The sequence below is a fragment of the Crocodylus siamensis genome, chromosome 2 (genome assembly GCF_052110815.1).
Source record: "Crocodylus siamensis isolate JL-2025a chromosome 2, ASM5211081v1, whole genome shotgun sequence".
NCBI lineage: Eukaryota > Metazoa > Chordata > Crocodylia > Crocodylidae > Crocodylus > Crocodylus siamensis.
In genome coordinates this window covers 278,932,734-278,958,636 of record NC_143396.1, presented here as the reverse complement: position 1 = coordinate 278,958,636, position 25,903 = coordinate 278,932,734, and the positions used below count along the sequence as shown (strand labels likewise).

The window sequence follows — 25,903 nt, the reverse complement described above, 5'->3', positions numbered from 1 at the left end:
ACACACACATTGCCCCCCATACCTCACACACTCCCCCACACACCCCTCACACACAACATACAAGAGTAAGACTTTATTTTGAGCTATTATGCAATCACCTCTATATATACTACACAAACAAATGTAAATCAGGACAAAATATATTTTTAATTAAAAATATTATAATAGATATTTGATTTTTAGTGTACGATTTAGTTTTTTTCCAGTTCCAAGATGGCAACCACCCTCACTCCCCCAAAAGAGAGGCAAGGGGAGGTACAGTCATTTTTTTCATAGCTCGCTGCGGCTCACTATAACGAAGTCTGAGAACCTCTGATCTAGATGAAAAGTGCTGAATCATTTAAGACTGCTGCAAAATGAATTTAACGAGTGTGGCTGGGATTTTAGGCTCCCAAATCCCCTAGGCATTGCTGAAAAACCCCTGCTCTGCCATCACTACCCTGAATCTACAGAAAACTGAGATGTGGGTGAAACAAGCAGCATAGGCATTGACTCAGTTCTGGATAAATGCCAAATTTTAAGTCAATATACAGCTTATTCACTATGTTTGGGGCCCAAAGATAAATCGATCCCTTAGTTTTAAATGGATTTATTATTTTTATCCGTATTGCAGGTTTCCATCCATACCAAACTCTGAGGATGCTTGGAGTAAGAGAGAGGCGAAGTGGTTTCAGTTTTTTAAATATATCTGTGCTTTTGTTGATGATAAACTTTAAGAAGTTTAAGTCTAGTAAGACCCTTTATGTGCTCAGTGTATAGCTGTCAGCTGCCCAAGCATCATGTAATGTTTTTCCTAACATTTCCCTGAGGAAACGTATATTTGTAGTGTGTGTGTGTGCGCGCGTGTGTGTGTGTGCGCGAACACGCTAGGACAGCCAGCACATTTCTAATCCCGCTATGAACAAGAATGAAAGGAGTAATGTACAGGTATCCAGGTATTTGACAAGCCTGCTCTAAAGGCTTGTGCTGTCTATCTAATCAGCCTTTTTTATTTGGGCTTTCATCTCAGCTGGAGAATCTCATGTTGGATAAGGATGGACACATAAAAATAACAGACTTCGGCCTCTGTAAAGAAGGTATAAAGGATGGAGCAACAATGAAAACTTTCTGCGGCACTCCAGAATATCTTGCCCCAGAGGTATCTTTATTTTGGTTGTTATAACAAACTCTGTTCTTTAAATTAACACCATTCTTGAGCATTGTTTTCATGCAGGAAGGCCTCAGCCTGTGAAACTGTTTTACCTTTGTCCTGGGTGAGTGAAATGCACAGTGAAGGCTTTTTGTGGTAGTAAAATAAGGCACAACTTAGAGTACTTTCTTTTATGAAAAAATAATGCTAGGGGAGTGTGTTCTCTTTTGGTCCACTGATGGCTCTTGTCCTTGCTGATTGCTCCTGCCTGCTTCTCTTCCTTCTAGGCAGTGACAGTGGGGGCTGCTGCTGTATGCTCCTTTTTCCAGCTGTTTTCCTGTTTTTCCTCATAAAGGATAAGCCTGCCTGTTCCTATGAAGAACCCAGGCACCTGTCAAAGTAGGCTGGAGCCAGCCCCATCCTGCTTGCCCCGCTCCGAAGGAGTCACCAGAAGCTCCTTAGTGAATCCAGGCTGTAGTCTGTGGACCACCATTTGAGAACTGGTGATGGGAAAAGGGATTAATAACACAGCAAGGAGAAGTTGTTCACAAATATGACTTCTGGTTGGCAGGATCTTTTTTAAAAAGCACTGTTAAGCTGCAGCCTCTCATTGAGGATTTTGTGGCATGTTGTAAAAAAATACCAGAATTTTTTTTTTTTTTTTCCCCTCACCACAGACTGTCTGAGGGGAAACCCACACAGGGGAGTTACTTAGCTGTTTTGGTCACCTAATCACTAGTACTTTCCTCTCAGTATTTATAATGAACTGGCTCAGTCGCAATCCAGAAGGGCAAATCCCTGTAACTCCCTTACTTGTAGATCTGTACTGTGAGTCGGAGTGTTTAAATCCGGAAGGCTTGTGTCATCTGGTTGACAGCATGTGAAAAATCTGGGAATTGTGTATAAGCAAGTATTGTATGTTTTAAGGTCATGCATCCTTGAAAGTAGGGGTGTTTCTTGTCATCTCTATCTGTAACTTGAATCCAACATAGAAGCATGTTTGTACAGTTGCTGCATCGTTGTTTTTAGGTTCATATTGGAATCTCGTGCATGGATGGTAGTGACTGAACCATGTCGGCTTTGATGTGTCAGATATATGGACGGCTGTGGTGTTTACAGCTGTTGCGCCTTCTCTTATAAATTCCATCTCACAGCTGTTTGTTATGAATTGACCATCCATGTAATTTAAGTTAAATCACCTTGTTACCTTGCTGCTTCCCAGTTATCAGGCATTTTGCAATAAATCATGGGTATGTAATGCCTTTTCCTGCTGCTTATCTAGTTTTCCCCTTCCCGGCTGCAAACATACTTCACATTACAGTAACACCATTGTCCTGTTCTGTATATACATGAATTTAATGTTTGGGAGAAGCATTTTTCCTTTTTGCTGCTTGTGTTACTGATACAGTGAAGGTAAAAGATGCAAAATTCTAGTAAATAATCTGAATATGAATAAGTATAATCTTTTAACAAGTTGACGTGGCCAGATTTATCACTTGAAGTTTATTTTGTGTATTAGAAAATGTGATTTTTTTTTTTTTTGGTTTTTTTGCTAGCACTTGTATCATATACAAGCAACCTGTCATAGGCTTGGCTTTTTCGTTTCTTTTTGGTTTTAATCCATTCTATCGTATCTCTTACATCAGTTTCAAAATGCGAAGGCAGTGTGTCTAATTTATTTTCAGTAACCCAAGTGGGTTAGTGTGAACAGGAAGCCCTTATTGAAAGGGTGTGACTCAGAAGTATGGCTAAGTGCATTGTCACACAATATCTAGGACGAAGTTAGAGCCCATGATTCCTCATAAAGGATGAGGCTGGCTCCTGGAATCCTGGCAGACAAGCAGCTGTGTTGGTCTTATACATATATGGGGCAGCTGTAGAACCAGCTGTCGTTTGGTGTGAATCATACGGCAAGAGAGGCTGTAAATAGACCTGTGTGGGGTAATCTAATACCTGACAGCCTTTGGATTTTTACAGCAGGCCTTTTTCCTGGTTCAGATGATTTTTAAGGCAGAGCCCTAAACAATTTGTGCCAAAGAGAAAGGGAACAAAGTTAAAAAGAATCTCTTTGAATGAATTATAGCAGATTCTATGAATAAACTTAGAAAGGGCCAGGTCCTGCCTTATTAAAGACCTGTGGCAAAACCTCTGCTGACTTCAGCTGGTTCTTTGGTCCCAAATCCCACTGAAGTCTCCTATTTTTGCATATAAATGATTCCAAAGTGTAGCTTTGTAAAGTGGGCAGCCATGAACACTGTATGACAATAAAGAACAAACTTCAGCAGTTTCATTTCTTGCTACTATTAGGTGGTTTAAATGCAGACTTTTTGGAAGAGTAAAGATGCCATGTCCAGAATATAGAAGTAAAACCTGTGGATAGAATTAAGGAAAAGACATTTGCAATAGAAGGTTTTTTTCCCCTGATGATTAAAAAGGCAGTTGTTGTTTCTTTCCTTGACATCTTTGTGTTCAGTAAGAAAAAGCTGCACATCAAAAAGATTTCAGGCTGTCTACGAGTGCAGAGCATCTGAAAATCTGGAGAGTAGATTTTCAGAAGTTCAGCTCTCCTTGAAGATATCAGAATAAAAGCCAGATTTGCAGCAGAATGTTCAAAGCTGAGCTGTTTGAAAACTCTGGCCCTTAAAGTTAAATTCAGCTGGGTAATTCTTTTACGATGCACAGACGGTCTTTCTTGCACTGCGACCTAACTTCTTTTTTTTTGTATGAGAAAGCTTAAAGAAAATGTACAAGTCGACATGGAGACAGAACAAATATGATTGTAGCTTTGAAGCGACAGGTTAATAATCAGCTGCTTCTCTCCCCAAATGGCATCTTGTTTTTAAAATGGGATCCCATTTGGAACGGTTTCTAATGAATAAGTTAGGATTTAACAGCTGGCTTTGTAATGTGAGAACAGACTTGGGTTCTCAGCCTCTAGGCTTGAGAAGGTTATGCTTATCATGGAAGTAATGTGCAGGGGGACGGGAGGGGGAGAGTGCCACAGCGTGTTTGCTCTCTAGCTTTTTTTTTTTTTCCAGTCTTCCTTGCCTAGAGCGTTCCCTGTTGATAAATCATTGGTGAGCATTGGTGTCAGTTGTTTGCAAAGGGATCTCCAGAAGGTATGCCATGCCTGTGGACACAGTTGGGAAATACGGAAACATGAATATAAAGCACAGGTCCTGTTGCGTGACTTTTCTGTGTGTTCCCAGTGTACAACCATGTGTTAAACCTGTTCCATACATTTTTTCCTGCAGGTGCTGGAAGATAATGATTATGGTCGTGCAGTGGACTGGTGGGGCTTAGGAGTCGTAATGTATGAAATGATGTGTGGCCGCCTGCCTTTCTACAATCAGGACCATGAGAAGCTCTTTGAACTCATCCTTATGGAGGAGATTAGATTTCCACGCACTTTGTCACCTGAAGCAAAATCTCTTCTGTCAGGTTTGCTAAAGAAAGATCCTAAGCAGAGGTGAGACACTTATTTAAAATGTTTGTTTTAATTTCTTTACTCTGCTAGCTGATAGCCCGGGATCCAGGTTTTCTGTTTCCCATGGGAAAACAGAGAAAATCATGGTTTTTACCTTTTACCAGGGGCAAACACGGATTTCTTATTTTACTGGAGAAACTTGCGGATTTTGCAGTTTTGCAAAGTGCGCTCTGGCTGGCAGAGTTCCAGTTGCAAGGGGCTGGAGGAAGCCGGAGGAGGGCGGTCAGACAAGGGGGGCACCATGTGCATGTATATGCATGTGGCCACCAGGCAGCTTGGAGAGCAGCTCCTGCAGGTAAGTGGAGGGGTGGAAATTGAGGCCCCCATAGAGAGGGAGTAAGTTGGGCAGGGCTGGGGCAGTTGCCCAGTCAGGCAGTGCTAGGGGCCTGGGGCCACAATGTGTGGCTGCAGGGCCTCAGTGCAGGGCGGGACAGGCTGTGAGCGGCTCGGTCAGGGAGTGGGGTTGGCTCCCTGGCTCTGCGTGCACTGTGGGGGGCAGAGGCGACCTGTACCCCACAGATCTCTGCACGGGGTGGGGGGTGAGCTGCCTGCTGTGGGCTCAGGCCCCTGCCCTACTGCCCTCCCCAAGGGCCTCTGCAGCTCAGTGGGTGCAACCCAGTTCTGCAGGGCAGAGCAGGGCTGTGCACAACCGCTGCTTGCTGCTGCAAGCTCCATGCTGCCCTGGCAAGTCATCCTCTGTGTGTGGGGCTGCAGTGAGGGGCACAACCCCTGCAGCTGCCACGTACCCAGTGGACATGTCACCAGGGCAGCACGGGTCTTGCAGTGATAAGTAGCTTTCCTGCATGGCCCCACCTTGCAGCGCTGGGTTACACCTGCTGGGATGTGGAGGAGGCCTCAGGGGAAGGCAGCAGGGTGGGAGCCCAAGCCTGTAGCAGGCAGCCCACACCCACCTCTGCTCTCATCCCACACACAGATCTTGGGGGCATGGGTCCCTCCTGCCCCCCGCAGAGTGCAAGCAGCAGGGAGCCAGCCCTACCCCTGATCCTGCGGCAGGCAGGCAGGCAGGCAGTGCGGGGTGGGAGGGAGGAGCTGGGTTCTGCTGTGCTGCAGCAGCCACCACCTCCAGCAGGGGGCTGTGGACCCCTGCCCATGGCCCTGGCAGCTGGGGGCCCCCTCGCACGGGGCTCGGGGTGGGGAGTGAGGGGCACCAGCAGGGCTAGGGGAGGCTGTGGAGAGCAAGTGAGGGTCCTTTCATTTTAATCATGGATTTGGGGGTTTTTACCAGAGAATTTGCGATTTATTACTATTATTTTTTATCGGGGAAAACCAGGATCCCTGCTGATAGGTCTGGCTTCATTTCTTTTCTTGGATTCACTACATGAAAACAGTAATATTAATGATACCACAACGTTCTTTAAAAAGTCACCGATGTACGAAAGTATATAAATAAAACAGGAAATCACCTCAGCAATTTGGGAAAATATGTTTTATCTCCAGCACTCCCTTGTGAAAGACTCATAGAAAATGTCATCAGAAAATAGTAAAACTGGGCCTACACAAAGTGCTGTTTAAGGGGCAAATTAGACAAAGGACTGGGGAAGAATGTTGTCCTTTCTCATTTAAAATCAGAAAGAATTTTAAGATTTTTAAAACACTACAAAATTGTCAGCAACTAAGAATAACTGCAAGATCCAGTGAACAAATATCTTTTGTTTTAGAAGTTGCCAGACTGGCACTACAAATAGCAACAAAAACCAAAAACATACTAGAGGATCAGAACTTCAATATATGCAGAGTCCCACTAGTTCATGACTATAACCTAGAAAAAAAACCAAACAGGTTACCGGCTTTTGTTCACAAGGAACACATGCTGACTGTTGCAGGTTGTAAACTTCTCTTGAATGACTGCTTCAATTTTTTGTTCTGGTTCTAACGTCTGTTTTCTGTTTTTAGCTCCATATTGAAACATTTGACTCTTATTAGTGTAGGTCCGTGGCTTATCAGTCAGGGTTGGTATATTCGCCATCTGCCATCTGCGTTCCCTGTTTCTTTAAGTTTTTTAATAGCCCAAAGTGAATGTACACAGTACAACAAGTAGGAAACTTTACAGGGTCAAAGAGGATCTCTGGTCTTTCCACAGAGAGAGATACTAATTTAAGCCAGTTACCTTATTAACAGCACCATAATGCTAACATAGAATGGGCAAAGTTATAGCTTTTCAAGGGGTAAAACCTAGTGTGAACCATAGTGCTAGAGCTGTGAGCGGGAGCTTACCGTGTCCTATAGGGTTGTTGTCCTGTGTCCTAAAGTTGTTCCCAAACTTACATGAGATGGGAACAACTTTAATCGTTCTTGAGCTGGGTGGGATTCAGGCCAGTGACCTACAAGTGATCCCACAGCTCTTTAGCAGCACGTTTCGGTATTCAGTCCTGTAAAACAACAATGGGCTGGCTTTGCAGAAAGCTTACTTAAATCAAGGCATGACCTTTTCTTAGCTTATTCAGGTAGAGGTTTCCATTCTTGGGAAACACAGGTAAGGTCGCCTTTACAGTTTTCCCAGTCTCCCATAACCTGTTTGTTAAAGGGACAGCTCTGGTTAATCAGAATGCAAACAGTGTAACAGCAAACCAGATAGAATCATAGAAAATTAGGGTTGGAAGGGGCCTCAGATCATCTAGTCCAACCCTCTGCTCAAAACAGGACCATCCCCAACTATATCGTGCCAGCCAAGGGTTTGTCTAGCTGGCTCTTAAAAACCTCCTGTTCCAGTGCTTTACTACCTTCCTAGTGAGAGAGTTTTTCTTAATATCTAACTTAAACTTCCCATGCTGCAACTTAAGACCATTGCTTCTTGTTCCATCATCTCCCCCTTAGAACAGTCCAGCTCCATCTTCTTTGGAACCATTCTTCAGGTAGCTGAAGGCTACTATTAAATATAAAAATACTAGTACAGCCTTCAAATTCACTTTTAAATATAGAATTATGTACTGTAAAAGGATTTCAACAACTGCTCTGTGATCTTACTGTTCACATTTACACAAATGCATGCTCTTGCATTCATATGAGAAACAGCATAGAATTTGAAACCTTCAGGTCCACAACACAGACCTCTTCCACTTCAACTGCAGAAATAGCTGTGAGAGGTGAAAAATGCACTCACCCTCCGTGGTCCAACCCATGCCAGAAGAGATTGCATATGCACTGCTGCTATTACTTTACACATGCATTAGAAACAGCTGTAGAATAGTGACCATCAGAATTTCTGCCTTGTCTTCATTGCTCTAGATTGAAGCAGACTGTTGCATGGTGGTTAGAGAGCTTAGATGATTGTAACAGTAGCTCTTATTGGAGTAACTTTGGGGACCTGAACCTAGGACCTCCAGGTGAAAATATGTGAGTGCACATTGCCTGAGCAAAGTGTGTGAGAGAGAAAGAGAAATCAAGGGTGCCAAACTCATTAGACCTCACTGGCCCTACGCACCAGATTGGGTCCACAGACTTGGCCCTGTGAGTCAGCGTCAGCATGCATCAACTCCAAGACCCATGAGCAGCATCATGATTCTGATGATCGGGTTCCTACCCACAGACCATATTTTTGACATCCTGATATATATGGAGTCAAGCTGCTAGAGGGTGATGCAGAGTTGCACTGGATTAATGCAGGTTACTGAAGCAACTTATGTTTTTCCTCAAAAGCTGTGCAAGAAAGTATCCAAGACTTGGGTCCCCACCTCAAGTGACCATGAGCCAGTTCCCAGTGAAATTATGACCTTGTGCCAGTTCCCAGTTACATTATTAGACAAATGGGTGCATGCTAGTTGCCTTAATGACAGTGTGAAGCCTTGTTTAATAGCACGGATTGGGAGAAGCGCCAAGATACTCACAGCAGTCAGGGAAGAACTGGGACTACAACCCGGGTATTCTTGCCCTGCCGTTTCATGCTGGGAACCCCCAAAGTCATGTGATGGCAAGTCATGCAATTATCAGAACTTTGCGTCTGCAGTAGGTGCCAAAACTGATTTCCCTGCCTTGACTTGCTGCTAGTGAGTGGGAAAGAATGAAGGAGGAAATGGGAAAGGAAATCGAACCCTAAGGCTTCCTCCCTGCACAATAAAATATATATTTTTTCTTTTTAATGAGGAAATACTGAAACATTGTGCATGGAGATGTTAAGTTAAATGAATGGCTGGAGGTGACTCTTGGCCTGCTATCGGGGAATATAATGTTATGAATAACCTGTCTCACCTCAGCTGGTAATGTCTGAGAAGCGTTTGCATTCTGCGTTCAGTAAAAGCAATGCTCCAAACTCACAGGCATATGGGGAAAATATGAGGAAAGATAATTGCACTCAGACTTTAATCAATCACAAACCCCCCTCTCCTTTTATAAGAGTAAAGGAATGTTGAGGTTTCTCTAGGGATTCATATAAATGTATTAATCTTGGAACGTGACCCTTAATTTTCCTGAGAAGAAAAAGAGCTGTTCTATAAACATTTCTTCTCTGCTGCCTTGTGATACAGATCAGGTTAAGGGAGACAAAAAAACCGTGTATGTTTTTACAGTTGAAAGAGCAAAGTTTCCCAAGTACCTTATTATTCGTTCTTTTGCTCTAGAAATTGTAATTGGAAAGAATTGAATGAGTCAGGGTGTTCTCTATGAACAGAGTGACTTTTTTTTTTTTGAACATATGTGCAGTCCAGCAGCAAGTTTCCCACAAACTCAGATGACTCTCAGCCCTGCTGAATTTAGATTTGCAAGTACCAAGATTTCTCTTATGCGTGAATTCAACCCTTTCTGTCACTCCATACTTCAGTGTTTCCATTCCCCCATCCCACCCAGTATCGGTCATGTCAGAAATATGGCCTGTGGGTGGGAACCCAATCACTTTGGTTGTTTGTGTTCTCTGTTATGTTCCTTACTCTGAGAAGGTCAGTTTACCACAGGAGTTCTTCCTTTTCTTTCTTTGGCCCTTTCTGGCCTTTGCCAACAGGAAGGAACAAGAAATAGAGGCTAAAAAGGTAAAAACTGAGCTCTCACCTCTACCGTGCTGCTTGCCACCTTTTGTGTATGATTGGGCAGGCTGGAATAGAATCCCAAGATTTTGGGTCGCTTTAGCAATGCAGGCTCCTTCATATCGCTATTCTTAGGGTTGCTCAAAACCAGAATGGTGGTGTCTTGAGTTCATGAAAATGGGTCTTTTGAAAGTAAGGGAGCTGACAGTTGAAGCATTTAAACTCCCTTAACTATGTCCTGAAACACACAACCTACCATTGTCCTTTCTTTGCCTCCAGGGTACTGAAAATGCACCTGATGATTGCTTCTTTAGTTTGTGTCATCACAAGCATGTCAGAGCCTTAGTGGGCCTTTCCTGCATCTAGAGGATTGTGACATGCCATGAACTACTTGAATCCATGAAGAAGGTTTTTGAAATGCATCCAGTTTAACCTGCAAATGCCCCCCCACTCTGCTTGGAGCAGAATACACTTCCAGCAGTTTGTATGAACTCACTTGATCTAAAATCAGTGATATCCAACCTTTTTCCTCCATGGGCTGGATGACTGGTGGGGTGGGTCCATGGGCCAGGACTGACCCAGTGCACATGGAGCTGGGACCCAATCCAGTGCACACTGGATCTGGCCCTGGTCCCACATGCCATATTGTGGTCAAAGCCCTGTGGAGGATCAGGCCTACTGCCCCAGCTCCAGGCCCCCATGCACTGGGTCAGCCCAGCCCCAAGTCCCTCGTGCTCTGGATTAGGTTGGATGGCGTCTTGTTGCTCCCTGCTTGCAGGCGGGATTCCAGGTACAGGGCCATATTATCTGGCTCACGGGACTTAGAAATTAATAACTATTAGAGGGAATCTAATGTAGACTTCAAAGATGTAGTAGTGGCGGAGCAGTGGCAATGTTAATTACCTCGGCTTCTCCCCTTCCTCCCCAGATTTTCAGACTTTTAGAGAGCCCCATGAGCTGGATCACCTGGCTCCACAGACTGGATCTGGCCCATAGGCTGGGGGTTGAGCACCCCTCGTCTCAGCCATTTCACTTTGAACTTGTTGGGTGACAGCATGAGCACAGACATGGTGGAGTGTTTCAATTAATTCTGATGGTATCGTGTGTGCTTGAGTGGCCTTTTGAAATCTCCCAGATTCTACTGTTTTCACATCAAACAAGTCTACCTGTCAGCAATGTAGGGAAGAGAAGGTGATGATTAAAGCAAAAAGTTATGACTTCTATTGTACTATCAACATATCTTAAATACCTGGACAGAGGGTGTATTTCCACCCTGTCAACTGCCTGTGTAATAGGCTACAGACCTTCAACCCTGCATGGTATTTAAGAAGTTGTCTCTGTCTCCACACAACAGGGACAGCTTCTTAAATACCATCTTGGGTTGGACTCACAGAGACTCTCCTTGGTGTTGATACTGCTCATGGGGAAGTCAGGTAGATGCAGCTATATCCAAGGACTTAGGAACTGCTAGAAAGAAAGAAGTCTCTAGGTTTGGGATCCTTGATAAAACAGGAAACTTTTTTTTATCTGATGCGTTTAGGGAAGGTGAAATGTGCAGCCACTCCTGCTATTCCTCTCAGAACAAGTGGCCTTTGCTGAGTTGGTTCCTAAGGTGTGTTTTCATCCTATTAGGGAACCAAGCGGAAGTAATACTGTAAAACACCCCTGGTAATCAATTCCAGCTAGAAATTTGAAAGTCACCTTTCAGACCTATGCCTCAAAAGCTCTGGTAATGTGTCACCTGGAAAGCAGCAAATTTGGAAAGGTGTTCACTTCTGAGTAGATGTTTGTAGAGTCTTACTTGGGACTAGACAGTAAGGGCGCCTGTACCCGAGTGTGGGGGTTGCTCTGATGCACTGGAATTCCAGCATGTCAGAGCAGACTGGATTAATCGAGTCTGTTGGAGCGTGGCAATTGCTGTGCTCCAGCAGTCTCCTGCGTCTTGTGTATCAGCATCTCTGTACGTCAAAATGGCAGCGGGGGCACTTAAACTAAAGCTTGTTCAAGCACCCCTGCCTCCATTTTTAAGCCTGGGAATGCTGATACATGAGATGCAGCGGTGTTTTAATTGGATTGGCTCCAAGAGCCACTCCAAAGCGCTGTCCCCCACCCCCGGAGCACATGTAAAAGTACCTTAAGTGTCAGAACTGGAGGTGGTGTAATGGGCTACACTGCATCGTGCTAACACAGTTTCTATCACTGTAACTATCAGAAGGAATCCACTGTAGACTTAGAAGGTCAAGTAGTCTGCTTTCAGTGGTTACAGTGGTAGAACTGAATTGGAGGAAGCAGTTACTGTAATCTTAGGTAGGCTGAGGATGTAGCTTTCATTCTTAAATCAGACGGGCCACATTGTACTGAGAGTGGCTTACGCAACTGTTGGTTTTAGACTACTTGTGAATGGAAGCTGGTTGCGAAGCAGTGAATGTAGCCACAGGACAAACTGAAAGAGGAAAAAATTCTATTTCTCAGGTTGCACCATTTTTGGAAAATATGGGGCTGCTGCCGGGGGCAGAATATTCTCCATGTCATTCTTGTAAAGTAGAGAACGTTTGTAAGGAACAACGGTTAATAGTTCCATAGAATTTGTGGCCAGAAAGGCCAGCTTAGGTAGGCTAGTCTGATCACCTGTATATTACCAGCCATATTTCCCCTGTATAGTGCTTTTGTTCAGCCACTGAGTGAAGCAAAGTCCTCCGTGTGCCACAGAGACGCACAAGAGATCAAGGTGCCACCGGTTACTGAGGCCCCTGTGATAGCATGTAAATGACTGGGTGAGAGATGCCAAGCTGGTCCTATCCTTGTGGGTGACCTTTCCCTTGTTCTGATGAGACTGTTAAGGTAACAATGAAATGGTTTGAGGCTTCAGATTCAAGTGTAATGGAGGGAAGCGCAGAATGAGCAGTGAACCATGAACAGTCAAGAACCTGAAGGTGAGTGGTGTCAGGATCTTCCAGATGAGGATGGTCCCAAACTCAGAATCTCTCTACTAGGTCCTGGTCCAGCAAAGCAGATTCTGGGCTGTGAGATGGTTCATGTGCCTAAAGTTAAGCATGTGCTCGGGTGCTTTGCTATATTGGAACTAGGCTGCAGCAAAGGTGACATTTTTCAGTTGAAAAACTGGAATTTTATTTTTTGTGAATGTGGGAATATCCAGGGGTCATATTAGTCTTCACTTTGAGGAGTAAACTGAAATGGCAGGGTCTGTCTATGATTTAGAAACCTGCTTATTTTTGTTCATAAGCCTTTGCGTGATCTAAGCATGTTGAACAATTTTGCATGTGCTTTTTCTGTGGAAAGAGCTGACTGCCATTCACTTCTGGAGCACAGATATTAGCAGCCAAATCATTAAAATAACTTCCAAGCCATATAAATTCCAAGCTCAGACTATTTCCATGTTTCATTTTTTTTTCTTTTTTTCCTTCAGCTCCTTTTTAATAAAGTGTCTTTCTTTGGAACTAAGCTGAAGCACAGAATAAAGGTTCTTGACCTAGGAAGGAAACAACCATGAATAAATAGAAATGTCCCATGCTCAGTTAATGAGACCCATCTAAACTCTAGTCTTTCTGTTGCTTCTGGCCCTCTCTATTCATTTCATATTTCCCTGTGTACTGTAAACTTTTTAGTAGTGGTTTGCTTTTCCAGTCTGGTTATACCACTCTGGATTCTGTCTGCTGATTTCCATGCTGTGATGTTAATTTTATGCTGCAGATTTTTTAGTCCTTTTTTTTTTTCTTTCAGGTTTTTTTTTGCCAGATAATGTTGCATTTCTTCACAAGATGCCAAGTTTTTAATTGTAAATACTTATTAAAAATGGTTGTGCTCTTGCATTAGTTACTGCCTTGATTTTTGTTCACTCCCTGAAGGCCCTTTTATTCTAATCCTGGCAAAAATAAAAGCTGCATTGAAAATACCTTTGTACCCAAAACGTGAGGTTTTCTGTTGCATGCAGCTTTCCTGTTCCATTTCACTGAGTTTTACTTTTTATTTTACTACCTTATCAATTTTAAAAAAGTATAACACCCCCCCAGCCCTGCTGTCACTTCACCAAGTGTGTATATTTAGTCTTTGCAGAACAAAAGCTGCTATAAGCTTGCTGTCTCCAAAGTACTTATACATGTCTACAGTTCCATGCTGATTCCATGCCTTTTTCCATGCTGGTTAAAAGTAGTGTTCATGTCGTTCTTAGTTTGTATTTGCTTTGGATTTTCTGTATCAAATGGATTTTTGGAGGGAAAACACAGTGAAGCAACATTGCTAGTAGTCAGATTGTGGGTGGGGTATTGGAAAGGTACTTTATGGCCCTGTGCTAGACACCAGTCTAGGAAGAGAAGTAGCCTGTGTAGAGTGGGTAGAATGGGATGCTTGCCTCTCATTGTACTGGCCAGCATAGATGTATTGACGCACTGGAGAATGTGCAGTGAGCCTGGTGGAGAACTGGCAGAGCATAGTACCTTCCTGCACCTGTGGGGAGCTGGTGGAGATAACGATTGAGTCTCCTTCTGCAACCTGTTTCTGGGACAGTATAGTAATGAGGGCCTGGTTTAAATCACAGATTTAAATATGCTATGTTCTTCACATTCTGCCCCTTGCTGCTGACTGGGTGGGACGCAAAAACTATATTAAAACCACAGTTTTTGCCTTCTGACCATCAGGAACAGTCAGTAGGGTCAACAGGCCCCTCCACCAATCGGTGGTGGGGGAACACGTTTGGAGAACTCCAAAATTAAAGGAGCTGCTGTGCTGTGAGTTGGGCCCACAATTTAAACCAGGCCCTAATAATAACACACTGCTGCTTACTTTATGCAAATCATTGTCACAATCAAGCCTGTGATTTATACTGTAAGTGAAATTTAGTAGCTTGCAGCATGGTTACATAGTGAGAGCAATTATGGCCCTGTGCTAAAGGTTCCAGCTGGGTATATGGGAGTGCCGGAGTCAGTTTCCAGCTCCATTGTAAAGGACCTGTGTGACCAAGGCAAGTCATCCTAGGCCCAGATCCTGTTCTGAGACAGTAGCTCCTGGCAGACATTAAAATAGTGGCGCCGTTCAGATCTGACAGATGTTATGTCGGATCCCAAATATGGCATGCCCTGTCATGCCAGAAATGCATGAAAGGACGCATCATGTTTGGGATGGGATGTAATATTCCGCAGATGCCAGTCATGCCACTGTGGGGCTGTCCCCAGCCTGATTCTGTGGATCAGGCAGGGGACATCTTTGTCCCTAGCTGTGGGGCTGTCCCCAGATGGGGACTGGGCATAGATAGCCTTGGGACCCAGTTCAGGACTCAGAGCTGCCCCCAGTCCAATCTCAGGGATCAGAGTGGGGCTGAGATTACACTTGAGCCAGTGTTATCAATCAGTTATTGTTGGAACTAGCCTCAGTCAGCCCTGGGTGTGATTTGAGACCCAGGTCTGTTCAGGGTTAGCACTGACAATCACCTGCCCACTTTTGCTTAGTACCTTGGTGGTTGAAGTGCTTGCCTATGAAATCACCTGTTTGTCAGCACCAGCCCCCAACAGCCCCACATCCAGTTGGAAATAATGGAACTGTCTGAAACAGTGTTGACAATAAGGTGATTGTTGGCACTGGCCCCAGGCAGCTCTGAATTCAGTTCTAGACCTGGAACTATCCCCAGCTGATGCCAACAATCAGCTGATTATTCATATGGGTTGGGGTAACTCTGGTCTGGAACGCAACACATGTCCCATTTGATTTAAGGCACCATGCAGACCAGCCACAAAGATGTTTTACATTATATATGGAACATCTTTGTGGCTGGTTTGCCATTTTACAGTGCCATAAAGTGGCGGAACATATACCATGTTATAATTTATGGTGAAATTTAACATTTTAATCGTGCCACATCCAGTGTGTGTCCTGGGCCTGTAACATTGAAGTGGTATTTAGGTTACTTTTAGACACCTGAGTGGCTAAGTGCAGTCTTATTCCACCTGCCCACTTTTTGCCTAGTACCCTAGTGGTTAGGTTGCTAGCCCAAGAAATAGGCAATCCAGGTTCTAGACCCCATTCTGGCAGAGCTTAAACCTACATATTCCACTTGGAGGAATGTTCCACCAAGCTCTAGGTAGGGCTGAGGGCATTCTTCATCTTTCCTGTTGTACTGGGCCACTAGGTAGAAAGGCGTGCAGGATTTGGAGGGCAAGAATGAGAATAAGACATAAGGAACCTAACCAATGGAGGTGGCTTTCTCCTGGTGGGGAGAGGATCCTGGGTTCTGCCTTCTGCTCCAAATGCTGTTTTCTCATTTTTATCCAGTGACTAGTAAATGCAAAACTTATCCCATTGCTCAGTGGAAACAACTATTCTCTGCCTTCTCCCACCAAGTGGCAAGGCTCGGTAATAGCAGCTGTCTAGGGAGAACTGGTCATCTGTTTGTATTGGATCCAGTGTAAGTTATCCTGGCATGTAAAACCAATGCAGATTGCAGCAGTGTTGGCGTCTTGTAAGTGCAGACCCTAAACCAGTGCATGTTGGCACTCTTACTGAAGAGTGTATTTTTAAGCTTCTTTTCTTCTTTGAAAAGTGAATAAAATGCCATGTGGGTTTCTGTGTTTGTGCCTCACATTTTATATCAAATCTCTCTATAACAAGATTGTGTGTTGTTGGTTTTCTAATAGCCTGAACATAGCATCTCCCATATCATTGCAAGTTCTTAGAGTTCAGTTGGTTCAATTCAGCCTGTAGTTAAGCTAGTTTTATTTTATTATCTTCCAATTCTGGTTGTGATGTTTCCTGTGCAAACCTCACTGGCATCAGTCCTGGGTACCAATAGTAACTGGCTCTTTAATTGAAACAGTCAAATTCTGTGGGTGATGTCTAGAAGGCATTTTGTTTCCCATAACCATGCCAGCCCAAATCTTCTCAAGAGTGGTTTTGTTTGTTTGTTTTGGGGGGCGGGTCTTTTTTATATCAATAATGATTTCTAAACTATGATTTCAGAATGTCTAATGTACTTTAAATGGTGCTTATGGGTTTTGCTGTATTTATGCAGCTAGATAGATTATGATAATACTGGGTCTGCTGCCAACTGCACAAACCGTATAACTCATCAGGTCCTGTCTTCCCAATACTTTTATTGGAAAAATACATGTTCTCTTTTTATTTTATTTTTTTTGTCCCAAAACAGGTTAGGTGGTGGTCCTGATGACGCTAAGGAGATTATGCAACACAAATTTTTTGCTGGCATTGTTTGGCAAGATGTATATGAGAAAAAGGTATTTATAATATTCCTCTTAGGGAAAGTGTATCTGTGAATGAATTGTTTCCTCACCAATGTCCCCTACATAAATTGTAGAAGAAAACTTCACAGAAGAGATCTGGAACGCTTGAGTTATCCTTTCGAAGCCTACCTAAATTGTTACACTGTTCTGCAAGTACTGTAGTTATGGGATTTCCCAATCAAAACTTTTCTTTTAAAGAAAAGTCATCCATGTCCATGCTAGGAGGAGAAGAGTCTCTGTCAAATCAAAAGTGGCCACAAATTCATGTTTTGTTAAACATGTATTTGTGCAAAGCTGGTCTCATTCAACTTTCTTGTGGTAGGAAATAATTTCCCCTTATAAGGTGGTTGTAGCCCGGAAGTTGGCTTTTTGTGTCTGGGAACCTGAGACTGACGGTAATCAGAAGCAGTAGTAAAAGCATAATTAAAATAGATGAGATCAGATGCATGCAGAAAAATCCAGTGTGGATTTGTAAAATCTGTCCAGTTCTAATGAGCTTTCTGTAGATACAGAGGCACTGTTACTTATCGGAGCTTAGGATTTTTTTTACCCACTTCTCTTGGGGCCCTACCCTTGGGTCCTCAAACAGGAACCATTGAAGTCAGCAACTTAACCCTGTGATGGGACAGGCATTAACCATTCGGTGCCTTCCACTATAAGCATCATGGTGCCCTCTTCCACAGTACCTTCTTTGCCTTATCTGAGCTGATCTGCAAGATCTCTTTCCCTGTGCATTCAGGTCCACTCAAACCACTCTCATGATGCCTAGAGGAAGTTTAACCAAATAGGACATCCACAGAGCGAGAAAACCTACCCTCTTTGCCATCATGATAGCCCTTGAGTAATTGTAGCCTTTTTTTCAGCCTCCTGGTTTTACTGTCCTGTTGTCCTCTCATTGTGTTAAGTCCAATTTAATGCATAAACAGGGATCTGTCTAGTCTCTCTTCTGTTGCAGAAGAGCCTATAACTTCTCTGGGCTCCAATAGGCATGCAGACTATACTGTTTTTAACTAGTGTCCTTTTATTGAATATAGTGCGTGATCTATTTCAGTCCTTGGCTGTTTGGATTCCTTTTGGTATAACTAATGCAATAATCTGTTAGCAATTTCCATATCATGACAGTAGATTAACGTTGCTGGCTTGTGTATTGTATTGGGAGTTGTCCAACATGAATACAAGATTACAAAGAGAACCCTGTTTCCTCCTTTACCCCCTCGTGTCTTCTTGTAGATATATGCTGTTAAGAGGAACAAAGAGATTGTAGCACAGTAGTTTTTCCTAGTGTTTGTATACCCCACCTTTGTCCTTTCCAAGCACTTTCTGCATTCATGATAGCTGTAAAGGTGTTGCATAGTCCCTAATGCAATGCAAATATATAGCATGCAAAGTATAGTATGACACATGTTCCTAATTCCAGAAAGAGGTATTAGCAAAGACGCTTCCCTCTTTATGTCATATCTCAGAAGGGAAAGAGTGCAATGAATTTGAATGCTGATGAAGTACTTCAGCATTGCATACTTCACACTTGAGTACCAGCATGTGACCGGGATATGCTGATCCTCTTAGAGGACACTGTCAAGGTTGCCAGGCTAAAGTTTTAAACTATTTGAAGATTATTCATACATTTTTGAGTTACAGCATAAACCTTTGTCCCTGCTCCTGGAAGACCTGCTTTTTTCCAAAACCAGGAGAGTTACAACTCTAGCAGAACTGCCTCTTTCTGTAGAAAGCAAATCACCAAACACACCCTGATCATACACATGTGTTTTACTGGGTCTCATTCTTCTGCTTGCTTTGTTCTCATCAAGTCTTGGGAAAATTGGATTTGTATAGGTTTCCTGCAGTACCTCACCAGACCAAAGCAGACCAGAGAATTGGAGGACTAGTAAGTCATGCTTTTTGCGTAAGGGCCAGCAAACCAAGAGCTGGCTGGAAGGTCTAATTTTATGCTGACAGCACTCAATAACCCAGGAGTGGGCAATCATTTCGGCTGGGGGGGCGTGTGTATGGCGGGGTGTAGCGGGGTGTGTCTGTGAGATGGTGTGGCTGTGTGTGTGGGGAGGTGTAGGGTATGTTGCAGGATGGGTGTATATGAGGGGGGGTTGAGAGCAGGGTGTGGGTTTTGTGGGCTGCTTGGGAGGAGGCGGGATCTCCTGTACAATCCCCCGTATGGTGCACAGCCCCCACCAGTGGCTGCAGTAACAGCAGCAGCAGAAAGCCCTTGGGCCACTTGTGGTCTGTACAGATGCTGCTGCAGCGTGGTAGCATGTGGCTTCAGCAGAGCTGCACATGGTGGCAAGGAGCACAGCCAGGCCAGCCCACCTCTATTGTATGGGGCTCCCCGCGGCACACGTGCAGCTCCCTGGTGGCACGTGAGTGCTGGGAGAAGCCCCACATGATGGAGCCGGCTGCCTTCCCTGCTGCCTGCTGCCATGTGCAGCTGCTGGGACTCTGCTGGAAGTGGCAGGGAGCTCTGCCCCTGTGTCCATGGTGGCAGGGAGCAGGGAATGCAGACAGCTCCATCGTGCAGAGCTTTGTGCCACAGGGAGCCCCACACAATAGAGGCAGACCAGCCTGGCTGCATTCCTTGCTGCCATGTGTGGCTCTGGCCAGAGCTGCAAGCAGGCCACAAGCACCCCAAGGGCCCACTGCTTGCTGCTGGGGAGGTGTTGGGGGGGGTCCCCACACACTCCCTCACACCCACACCCTGCCCACCCAAGCTCCACGCTCCTGCCACCCCTTGAGCGCAGGCTCTGCGCTTCCACCAACCCCATGCTCCTTGCCCCCACCCAGCAGATGCAGCAGTGGCGGCAGCAGCCCCACCTGGAAGCTGTGTGCTGGCTGAGCCAGGGCCCCTCCACGCACAAAGGTGGGAGCAAGGCCTGCGGGTTGGGCAGGGTACAATTAATTGGTGGGAGCCCGCAGGCTGGATGAAATTTCCTGGTGGGGTCGTATTTTGCCTGCTTCTACGATAGCCCTTCTATTGCTTGGTGTATGTCTGCAGCAGATGCCTTAGGTCCTTGACTTTTGCACGCCAGCTTTCTGATTGCATAGGATGTATCCAGTCTAGTGTTAGGAACAATAGTTGTAAAGAGAGCTGCATGAAGAGGTAATTGGTGATTCCTATCAACCGGTCTGGTTAACTAAATGTTGGGGTCTTGAACATTGTACCATTTAGGAGGAAAAATTGATGGTGGAGTGGAGCCTCTTTTTGTCACAAGAGCATACAAAACCCTGCTTCCTTAAGGCATTAGAAGGAATCAGATTGGAGGAAGTTTCCTTCCTTGTGGCACTGAGTTTCTTTCAGCCTGCACCCCCCCCAAGAACATACTCAGTCCCCATGGGTTGTGCTACAAATAGCACCTTTCAGCCAGTCGAATTGCACAGCTCTCTCCTACTTTAATTTCCCAAACCTGGAGGCTGATAAGAATCTTGCCACCTCTTTGGGCTGCGCCTTATTCTGGTTTAGATTCCAGTTTTACAAGGATCTTTTCCTGAAATGTGCCAGATCACATTTGTCTCGGGCTCTTGTGTTCTGCAGTTTTCTGCTATCCCCAGCCCTCCTGGAGCACAGAGTGTAGGTGTCTGCTGCAGTGTCCAAGTCCTAAATCACCCCCACATGCTGAGCCTCTGCTGCAGACAGTAATTTAGAGAGCATCTGGGAACAGTACAAACGCCACCAACACCATTAGCTAAAAAGGTCAGGGAGGAACCTGAAAGCCAAACGGAACAGGACAGTGTATGGCTGTAAGAATAGCAGGGTCTAAAAATGGGGGAGAAAAAGGGGTCTTTCCTCCCTCCATTATGCATACCCCTCGTTCCTGGCTGGAATTGCTTGGGTTGCTTCCTTTCACAACAAAATTATCTGCTGTTGTACCATGAGTAATGCATAGCTGGTGTGCTCTGTGGTTTCAAGAATGACCTGTGCTTTGAAGAACTTTCATTTTTTAAACCCAGTCAGAGCGAAAGGGCTGTGCCTGTCAGCACCCTTGAAGGCATCCCTGGACCCTCAGAACTATTGGTTTTGAAAGACCGTTTCAAAGTCTACTCTGCTGGAAGTTTTTAGGGAAGGTGTTCATTCTGGAAATGGAAATTGACTTCTTTGCAGCCTCCCTGTATGTGGGTCCTCTACTGGTGGGTCACGCTTTTAACCATTTAGATTTAAATCTAATCTGAATAAAGGAATCTTCCAGTTCTTCTGTTTCTTACTGTCTTATAGCAGGGCCTTGGAGCTCCGCTCTACCAACTCAAAATAAAAAGATAGTTCCTGAGCTAGTTGGATGAACCCAGTGTCTTTCTCCTGAGCAAGTAGCTCTGGCTTTCAGGATGAAGCAGAGGGTGGATGGGGTTTTAATTTCAGGTTCTGCTGACAGATTTCAAATAGAAGCTTTTAGTAGAACTTGTTTTTATTTGCATAAGGGTTAGCAGTATAAACTTCCATGCCTGCTGAATTCCTGGTGGAGTGATTTAGCATTTTGCCTAGATAAATGTATCCCCTGTGATTTCACTGGGTGCAGCATACTTCCTCCAGCCCGCTCCTAAACTTTTCGTTGCGCAGTTTGTGTGCTATTAAAAGATGGCTGTGTGTACCACCAGAGGTAGGAGAACTGAAGATGAATGTCTAGAGCTTTTTGTGCTTTTTGGGATGGCAAAAAATCTTCTGCTGTTTTCATTCAGTTGCTACAGTGTCATGTAGTGGGAGGAGTGACCAAAGCTTGTCTCCCAAGGACATTGGACTCCAAACGCTCTTCTGAAAGAACAGCTCCTTTCTCTTTCATCCCAGCCTGCCTCCTTGCACACCCCATTCAAGCATCTCTGCTCCATCCGGAGATCCTACTTACATGTGGCTGACTTCTGTCCCTCATGCCCAAGAATTTTACAGCACAGAGAAGACACTGACTGTGCCATTTGTGGTTTAGCCAGAGAAAGATGCTGCCTACTGCCCATGCCTGCTTTCTGTAAACCCACAGGGCTCCCTATGTGCTTATTGTCTGGTTTCCATGCAATCGGAAGGACGTGTGATGTCACTATGCTCAGCTCCTTACTCTCTAATCAATTTGGGGGGGGCACGAGACAGGCTTTCAACTTCTGTCCCTTTCCAGATCTAAAGCAGAGTAAAGGAGGCCTACAGATGTGTACATCATTTTAAAAAGAGACCAAGCTTTAATAATTTTAATGAGGTATCTGTTCTTTTTGTGTTGCTTGAAATAGCATCAGAAGTCCAGATCTCTTGCCTTGCTGCAAACAAGATGGAAGGGAAAACAATCCATAAAGAGCAAATGCACATTTAAATACTGTGTACACATTGGCCCATTTCTTTCCTGTGAGCTGTTTTGCCTGTAGTACAGCAAAAATCGCTGTCAGTCCCAGTTGCACTTCAAAGCCTGCCTGTTAACACTATATTTCAGGAACACTTAAACTTAGTTGGTCTTTTGCTTTGCAGCTTGTACCTCCATTTAAGCCACAAGTTACATCTGAAACAGATACAAGATACTTTGATGAAGAATTTACAGCACAGATGATTACAATCACTCCACCTGACCAAGGTAAAGTATTCTGAACAAAACTAGCACCATCTTCCCCTGAATAATCTCAAGACAGTTTTCAGTAGTTTTTTTACAAAATACCAAGGAAATGTTTGTTCACATGCGTCTGGGATTTTTTTCCTGGTACATAACTACATTTTGTGATTTGTGCCTGATTGGGGGTTATTGACCACAAGGGTTTTTCACTTCTTGTTGCCTGTATAGATTAGGGCTAGCAGCAAAGATGGGTGCAAACCAAAATCCTGTATCCAGCCTCCAGATGTTTAGAAATGTGCATGTGAATTTGTCCCTCAAGGCTCATCCCTAGATAATAGGCCTCTTGATAGATGTTACACTTAAGATGTGATTAATAGTTAATCACATCTTAAGTAGTGATGCAGCCACACATTCATTCAGTTAGTGGCATGATGAAACAAAGAATGACCCACAAAGTTATACAAAACAAACAAAGATGTGAAATAACTTTGTGTCTGGTTCCTATCACACCTTTAATTGAATGTGTGGCCAGTGCTCCCAGCCTCTGGAGCACACCAGTGCCCTTCAGAAGTCCTGTGTGTTGCAGAGTCTGGGAGCACAGGTCAGCTGATCAGGGGCTCCCAGCAAGGGGAACACCCAAGCCACTTGGCTCCCATGTGCTCCTCTGACCAGGACTACGCAAGCAGCTGACTCGGGCTCCCAGGTGAGGGATTGCAAGGTGTGCTCCCCAGCTGGGAGCCATAGTAAGCTGATGGGCATTCCCAGCCAGGGGAGTGCATCAGATCCAAGGGTTACCCTGTGCTGTCCCAGCTGGGAGCTCCAGTCAGTCGATTGGGGTTCCCAGCCAGTGGAGCGCAGGGAGCCAAGCTTGCTACGGGCTGGTGCAATCAGGCACCCTTGCACTGGTGTGATGGGATATGATGGCACAGCAGGAAGAGTTATTGCTGGGATCCTACATCAGATCCCATCGCACCTGTACTGTAATTTCTGTCCGCAGCCAGAAATACTGAGGGTTGTTGCTCTAGTGAGTGCTTGGTGAGCTGTAGGAACTACCCCAGCTTTCTCAGTCATCCCTAGAAAACCCCACTACTTTAACTAGCACTGTTCTTTCTTTTTCCAATTTACCCTTGGATAAATTAAAATGTTTTGTTTTTGGTAGAATCAATATTTCATTCTGACATTGTTTTAAATACTTCATATACCTGGCAGCGTACAAGTTTTGAAACAGTTGTTTTGGAATGAAAATGAAATAAAAATTTGAAATCAACATTTCATTTCAAATGGAATGAATGAAAATCGTGAAACAGCTTTTACTGAGAACAGCTCTTTTGAAATGTGTGTTTTATTTTGCTGAATCATCATTTCCCATTGGGAAACCGCTCTGCTCAGGAATTGGAATTATTTGTGTACCCACATTCTGTACACTGCATACGTAAGCAGTTACTACATCAGGGCTGGTATGCTTCAATATGTTCTAGGTAAATGGTAACTGTATATTCACTTCATAACACTAAATACCAACGTTATGTCTGTAGCGTTAAATGAAGATCACCACCGTTACACCTCTGCACATTGTGCAAGGGAGATTTAAAAAACCAAAAAGCAAAAGAAAACCCATTCTTCTATGACTATTGTTTGATGTAGAGATTCAAGGCAGGTCTTGAAGGTTGCTTTTCTTTTGATAGTTTTAGCTATGGTTTTTGCACACTGCATTTATTGAAAGAATTATAGAAGTCATTTGTACTTGCTTTAAAATGAAAACGTATAAATTATTATTCAGTATAATGTAAAATGGTGTTTGTCTGCTTGCAGATGACAGTATGGATTGTGTCGATAATGAGAGAAGACCTCATTTTCCTCAGTTCTCCTATTCAGCCAGTGGAACCACTTAATGTTTTGCAATGTTTTCCATTCAGAAACAAAACAGACTGCCTTTTGGGGACCTTACTTCAATGGACACTAGAGAACTTTCTATATTACCTGAATTACAAACTATGTTTGTACTACAATTTAGAAAAATTTGTAGGATGCCTCACAGATTCTGTATTTAAAACAATTCTTCGTTGCATTTTTGAGAAGGAAAACAAATCCATTCTTAGTGTTAAGTCAAACCCTTTATGTTGAATGACCATAGGTTTTTAAGAATATGCACCAAAACCGTTTACTTTAGAAGTTATTAAGAGATTAAACATATCAGCAGCTCTGACCAGAAAACCCCCTTTATTTTATTTATTTAATTCAGTTCATTATCTAAATATAGAATCTGCACTCTGAACAATTAGATTTATTTAGGAAGATATAAGACTTTAGTAGCTAGTGCAATAATATAAGCAACAAAGTGAACAAACTCTGGAGAGTTAAGGGTTCAAACTCACTTTGGACAGCAAAGAAGTGTCATCCTACTCCAGAAAACCAGTTATAGGAACAGCATTAATGGCCTCAGTGAGGTAAATCAAGAGTTATTTTGTTATAACATCTGCTACAAGACATTACATATCAAATCAAGTTTGGTGGAATCTAGTCCATTTCTACTTTACACGGATGAGGATTCCACTCAAGACAGTGCATTTAATTATTCCATTTGCTTAGAGTTAGAACTATTTACTAGGATTGGCTTCTCAAGATTTAGAAAACAGGCTGATTTCCAATCTCATCTGGAATGCTACACTGCAAAGTCACCCCACTTTACATAGCATATAAAAAGCTGCATAGGTCTACATGAGAAATCCACCTCAACGAGCAAGTCAACCAAACATGCGTACATTTTGACACTGAAGTAATGACTTGTTGCCACTTTTTTTTTCTTAAAGAAAAGCTATATAAACACTTAATGAAGTTTGCATCATGCTAGATCATTTCCTTTTTCTTCAGTGTGCATTAACGGTATTGGGCAACAGTCGGCGGTGCTTTCTTACTCGTGAAGAATCACTTCAACAGTGTTTCCCATGTATAAGGAAAAACTAGATTGAAACGTCATATGTGTTTGAGTAATATGATGTTCAAAAAGTGATTTTTTTTTTGTTTTTAATCTTAGTGAACAATACCCCACACCCTATTTTGTTGTATCATGTTTCTTTGTAATTTTCATAAAAGCAGTCTTATTCTGTCTCTACTGCAAGTGAATTTATTCCATTGTAGGTTGCATTTGCTTAGATTGCTTTTTGTTTTTGTTCTCTTGACTGTATAAAAATGATGAAGTGTACTGCAGTTAATTAGCATTTATTTTTTTTAATTTGAAAGGGAGTATATTACAAGTACCCTCACTTCCCCTTCCCATGGCAAACTACTGTGTTCAACCACAGAACACCCACCACCTTCATTTTTTTTTTACAACCATTCAACTTTAGCATTTTTACTTATGATATGAATTTCCCTCCAAATACTTAAATAAAAACTGCTTTAACAAGTTAGGTTTTTATTTCTTTTCGTTAGGAGCTTTCTGGCTTTGTGAAAACATGAAAGCTGTTTTCAAATTTCTCTCCATCCTTCCCTTGTGTGAAGCCTCTTAAGAGTTTATCTGCTTCCACCCACCTTCCCGCAGTCCT

At 43.6% G+C, this 25,903-nt stretch overlaps 1 protein-coding gene across 3 annotated transcripts in view; it reads left to right on the top strand.

Annotated features, from left to right (window-relative positions):
* The window catches only part of AKT1 (AKT serine/threonine kinase 1), a 105,194-nt gene extending 79,634 nt beyond the window's left edge, over positions 1 to 25,560 (top strand). For all 3 annotated transcript variants that reach the window (XM_090034144.1, XM_090034143.1, XM_090034145.1), the window contains 5 exons: positions 1,010 to 1,138; positions 4,384 to 4,598; positions 16,743 to 16,830; positions 22,280 to 22,382; positions 24,171 to 25,560. In XM_090034144.1, coding sequence (XP_089890270.1) covers positions 1,010 to 1,138; positions 4,384 to 4,598; positions 16,743 to 16,830; positions 22,280 to 22,382; positions 24,171 to 24,250 — 615 coding nt within the window. In that variant the 3' untranslated portion in view covers positions 24,251 to 25,560. The remainder of the gene's footprint in view (positions 1 to 1,009; positions 1,139 to 4,383; positions 4,599 to 16,742; positions 16,831 to 22,279; positions 22,383 to 24,170) is intronic.
* Positions 25,561 to 25,903: the final 343 nt, after the last annotated feature.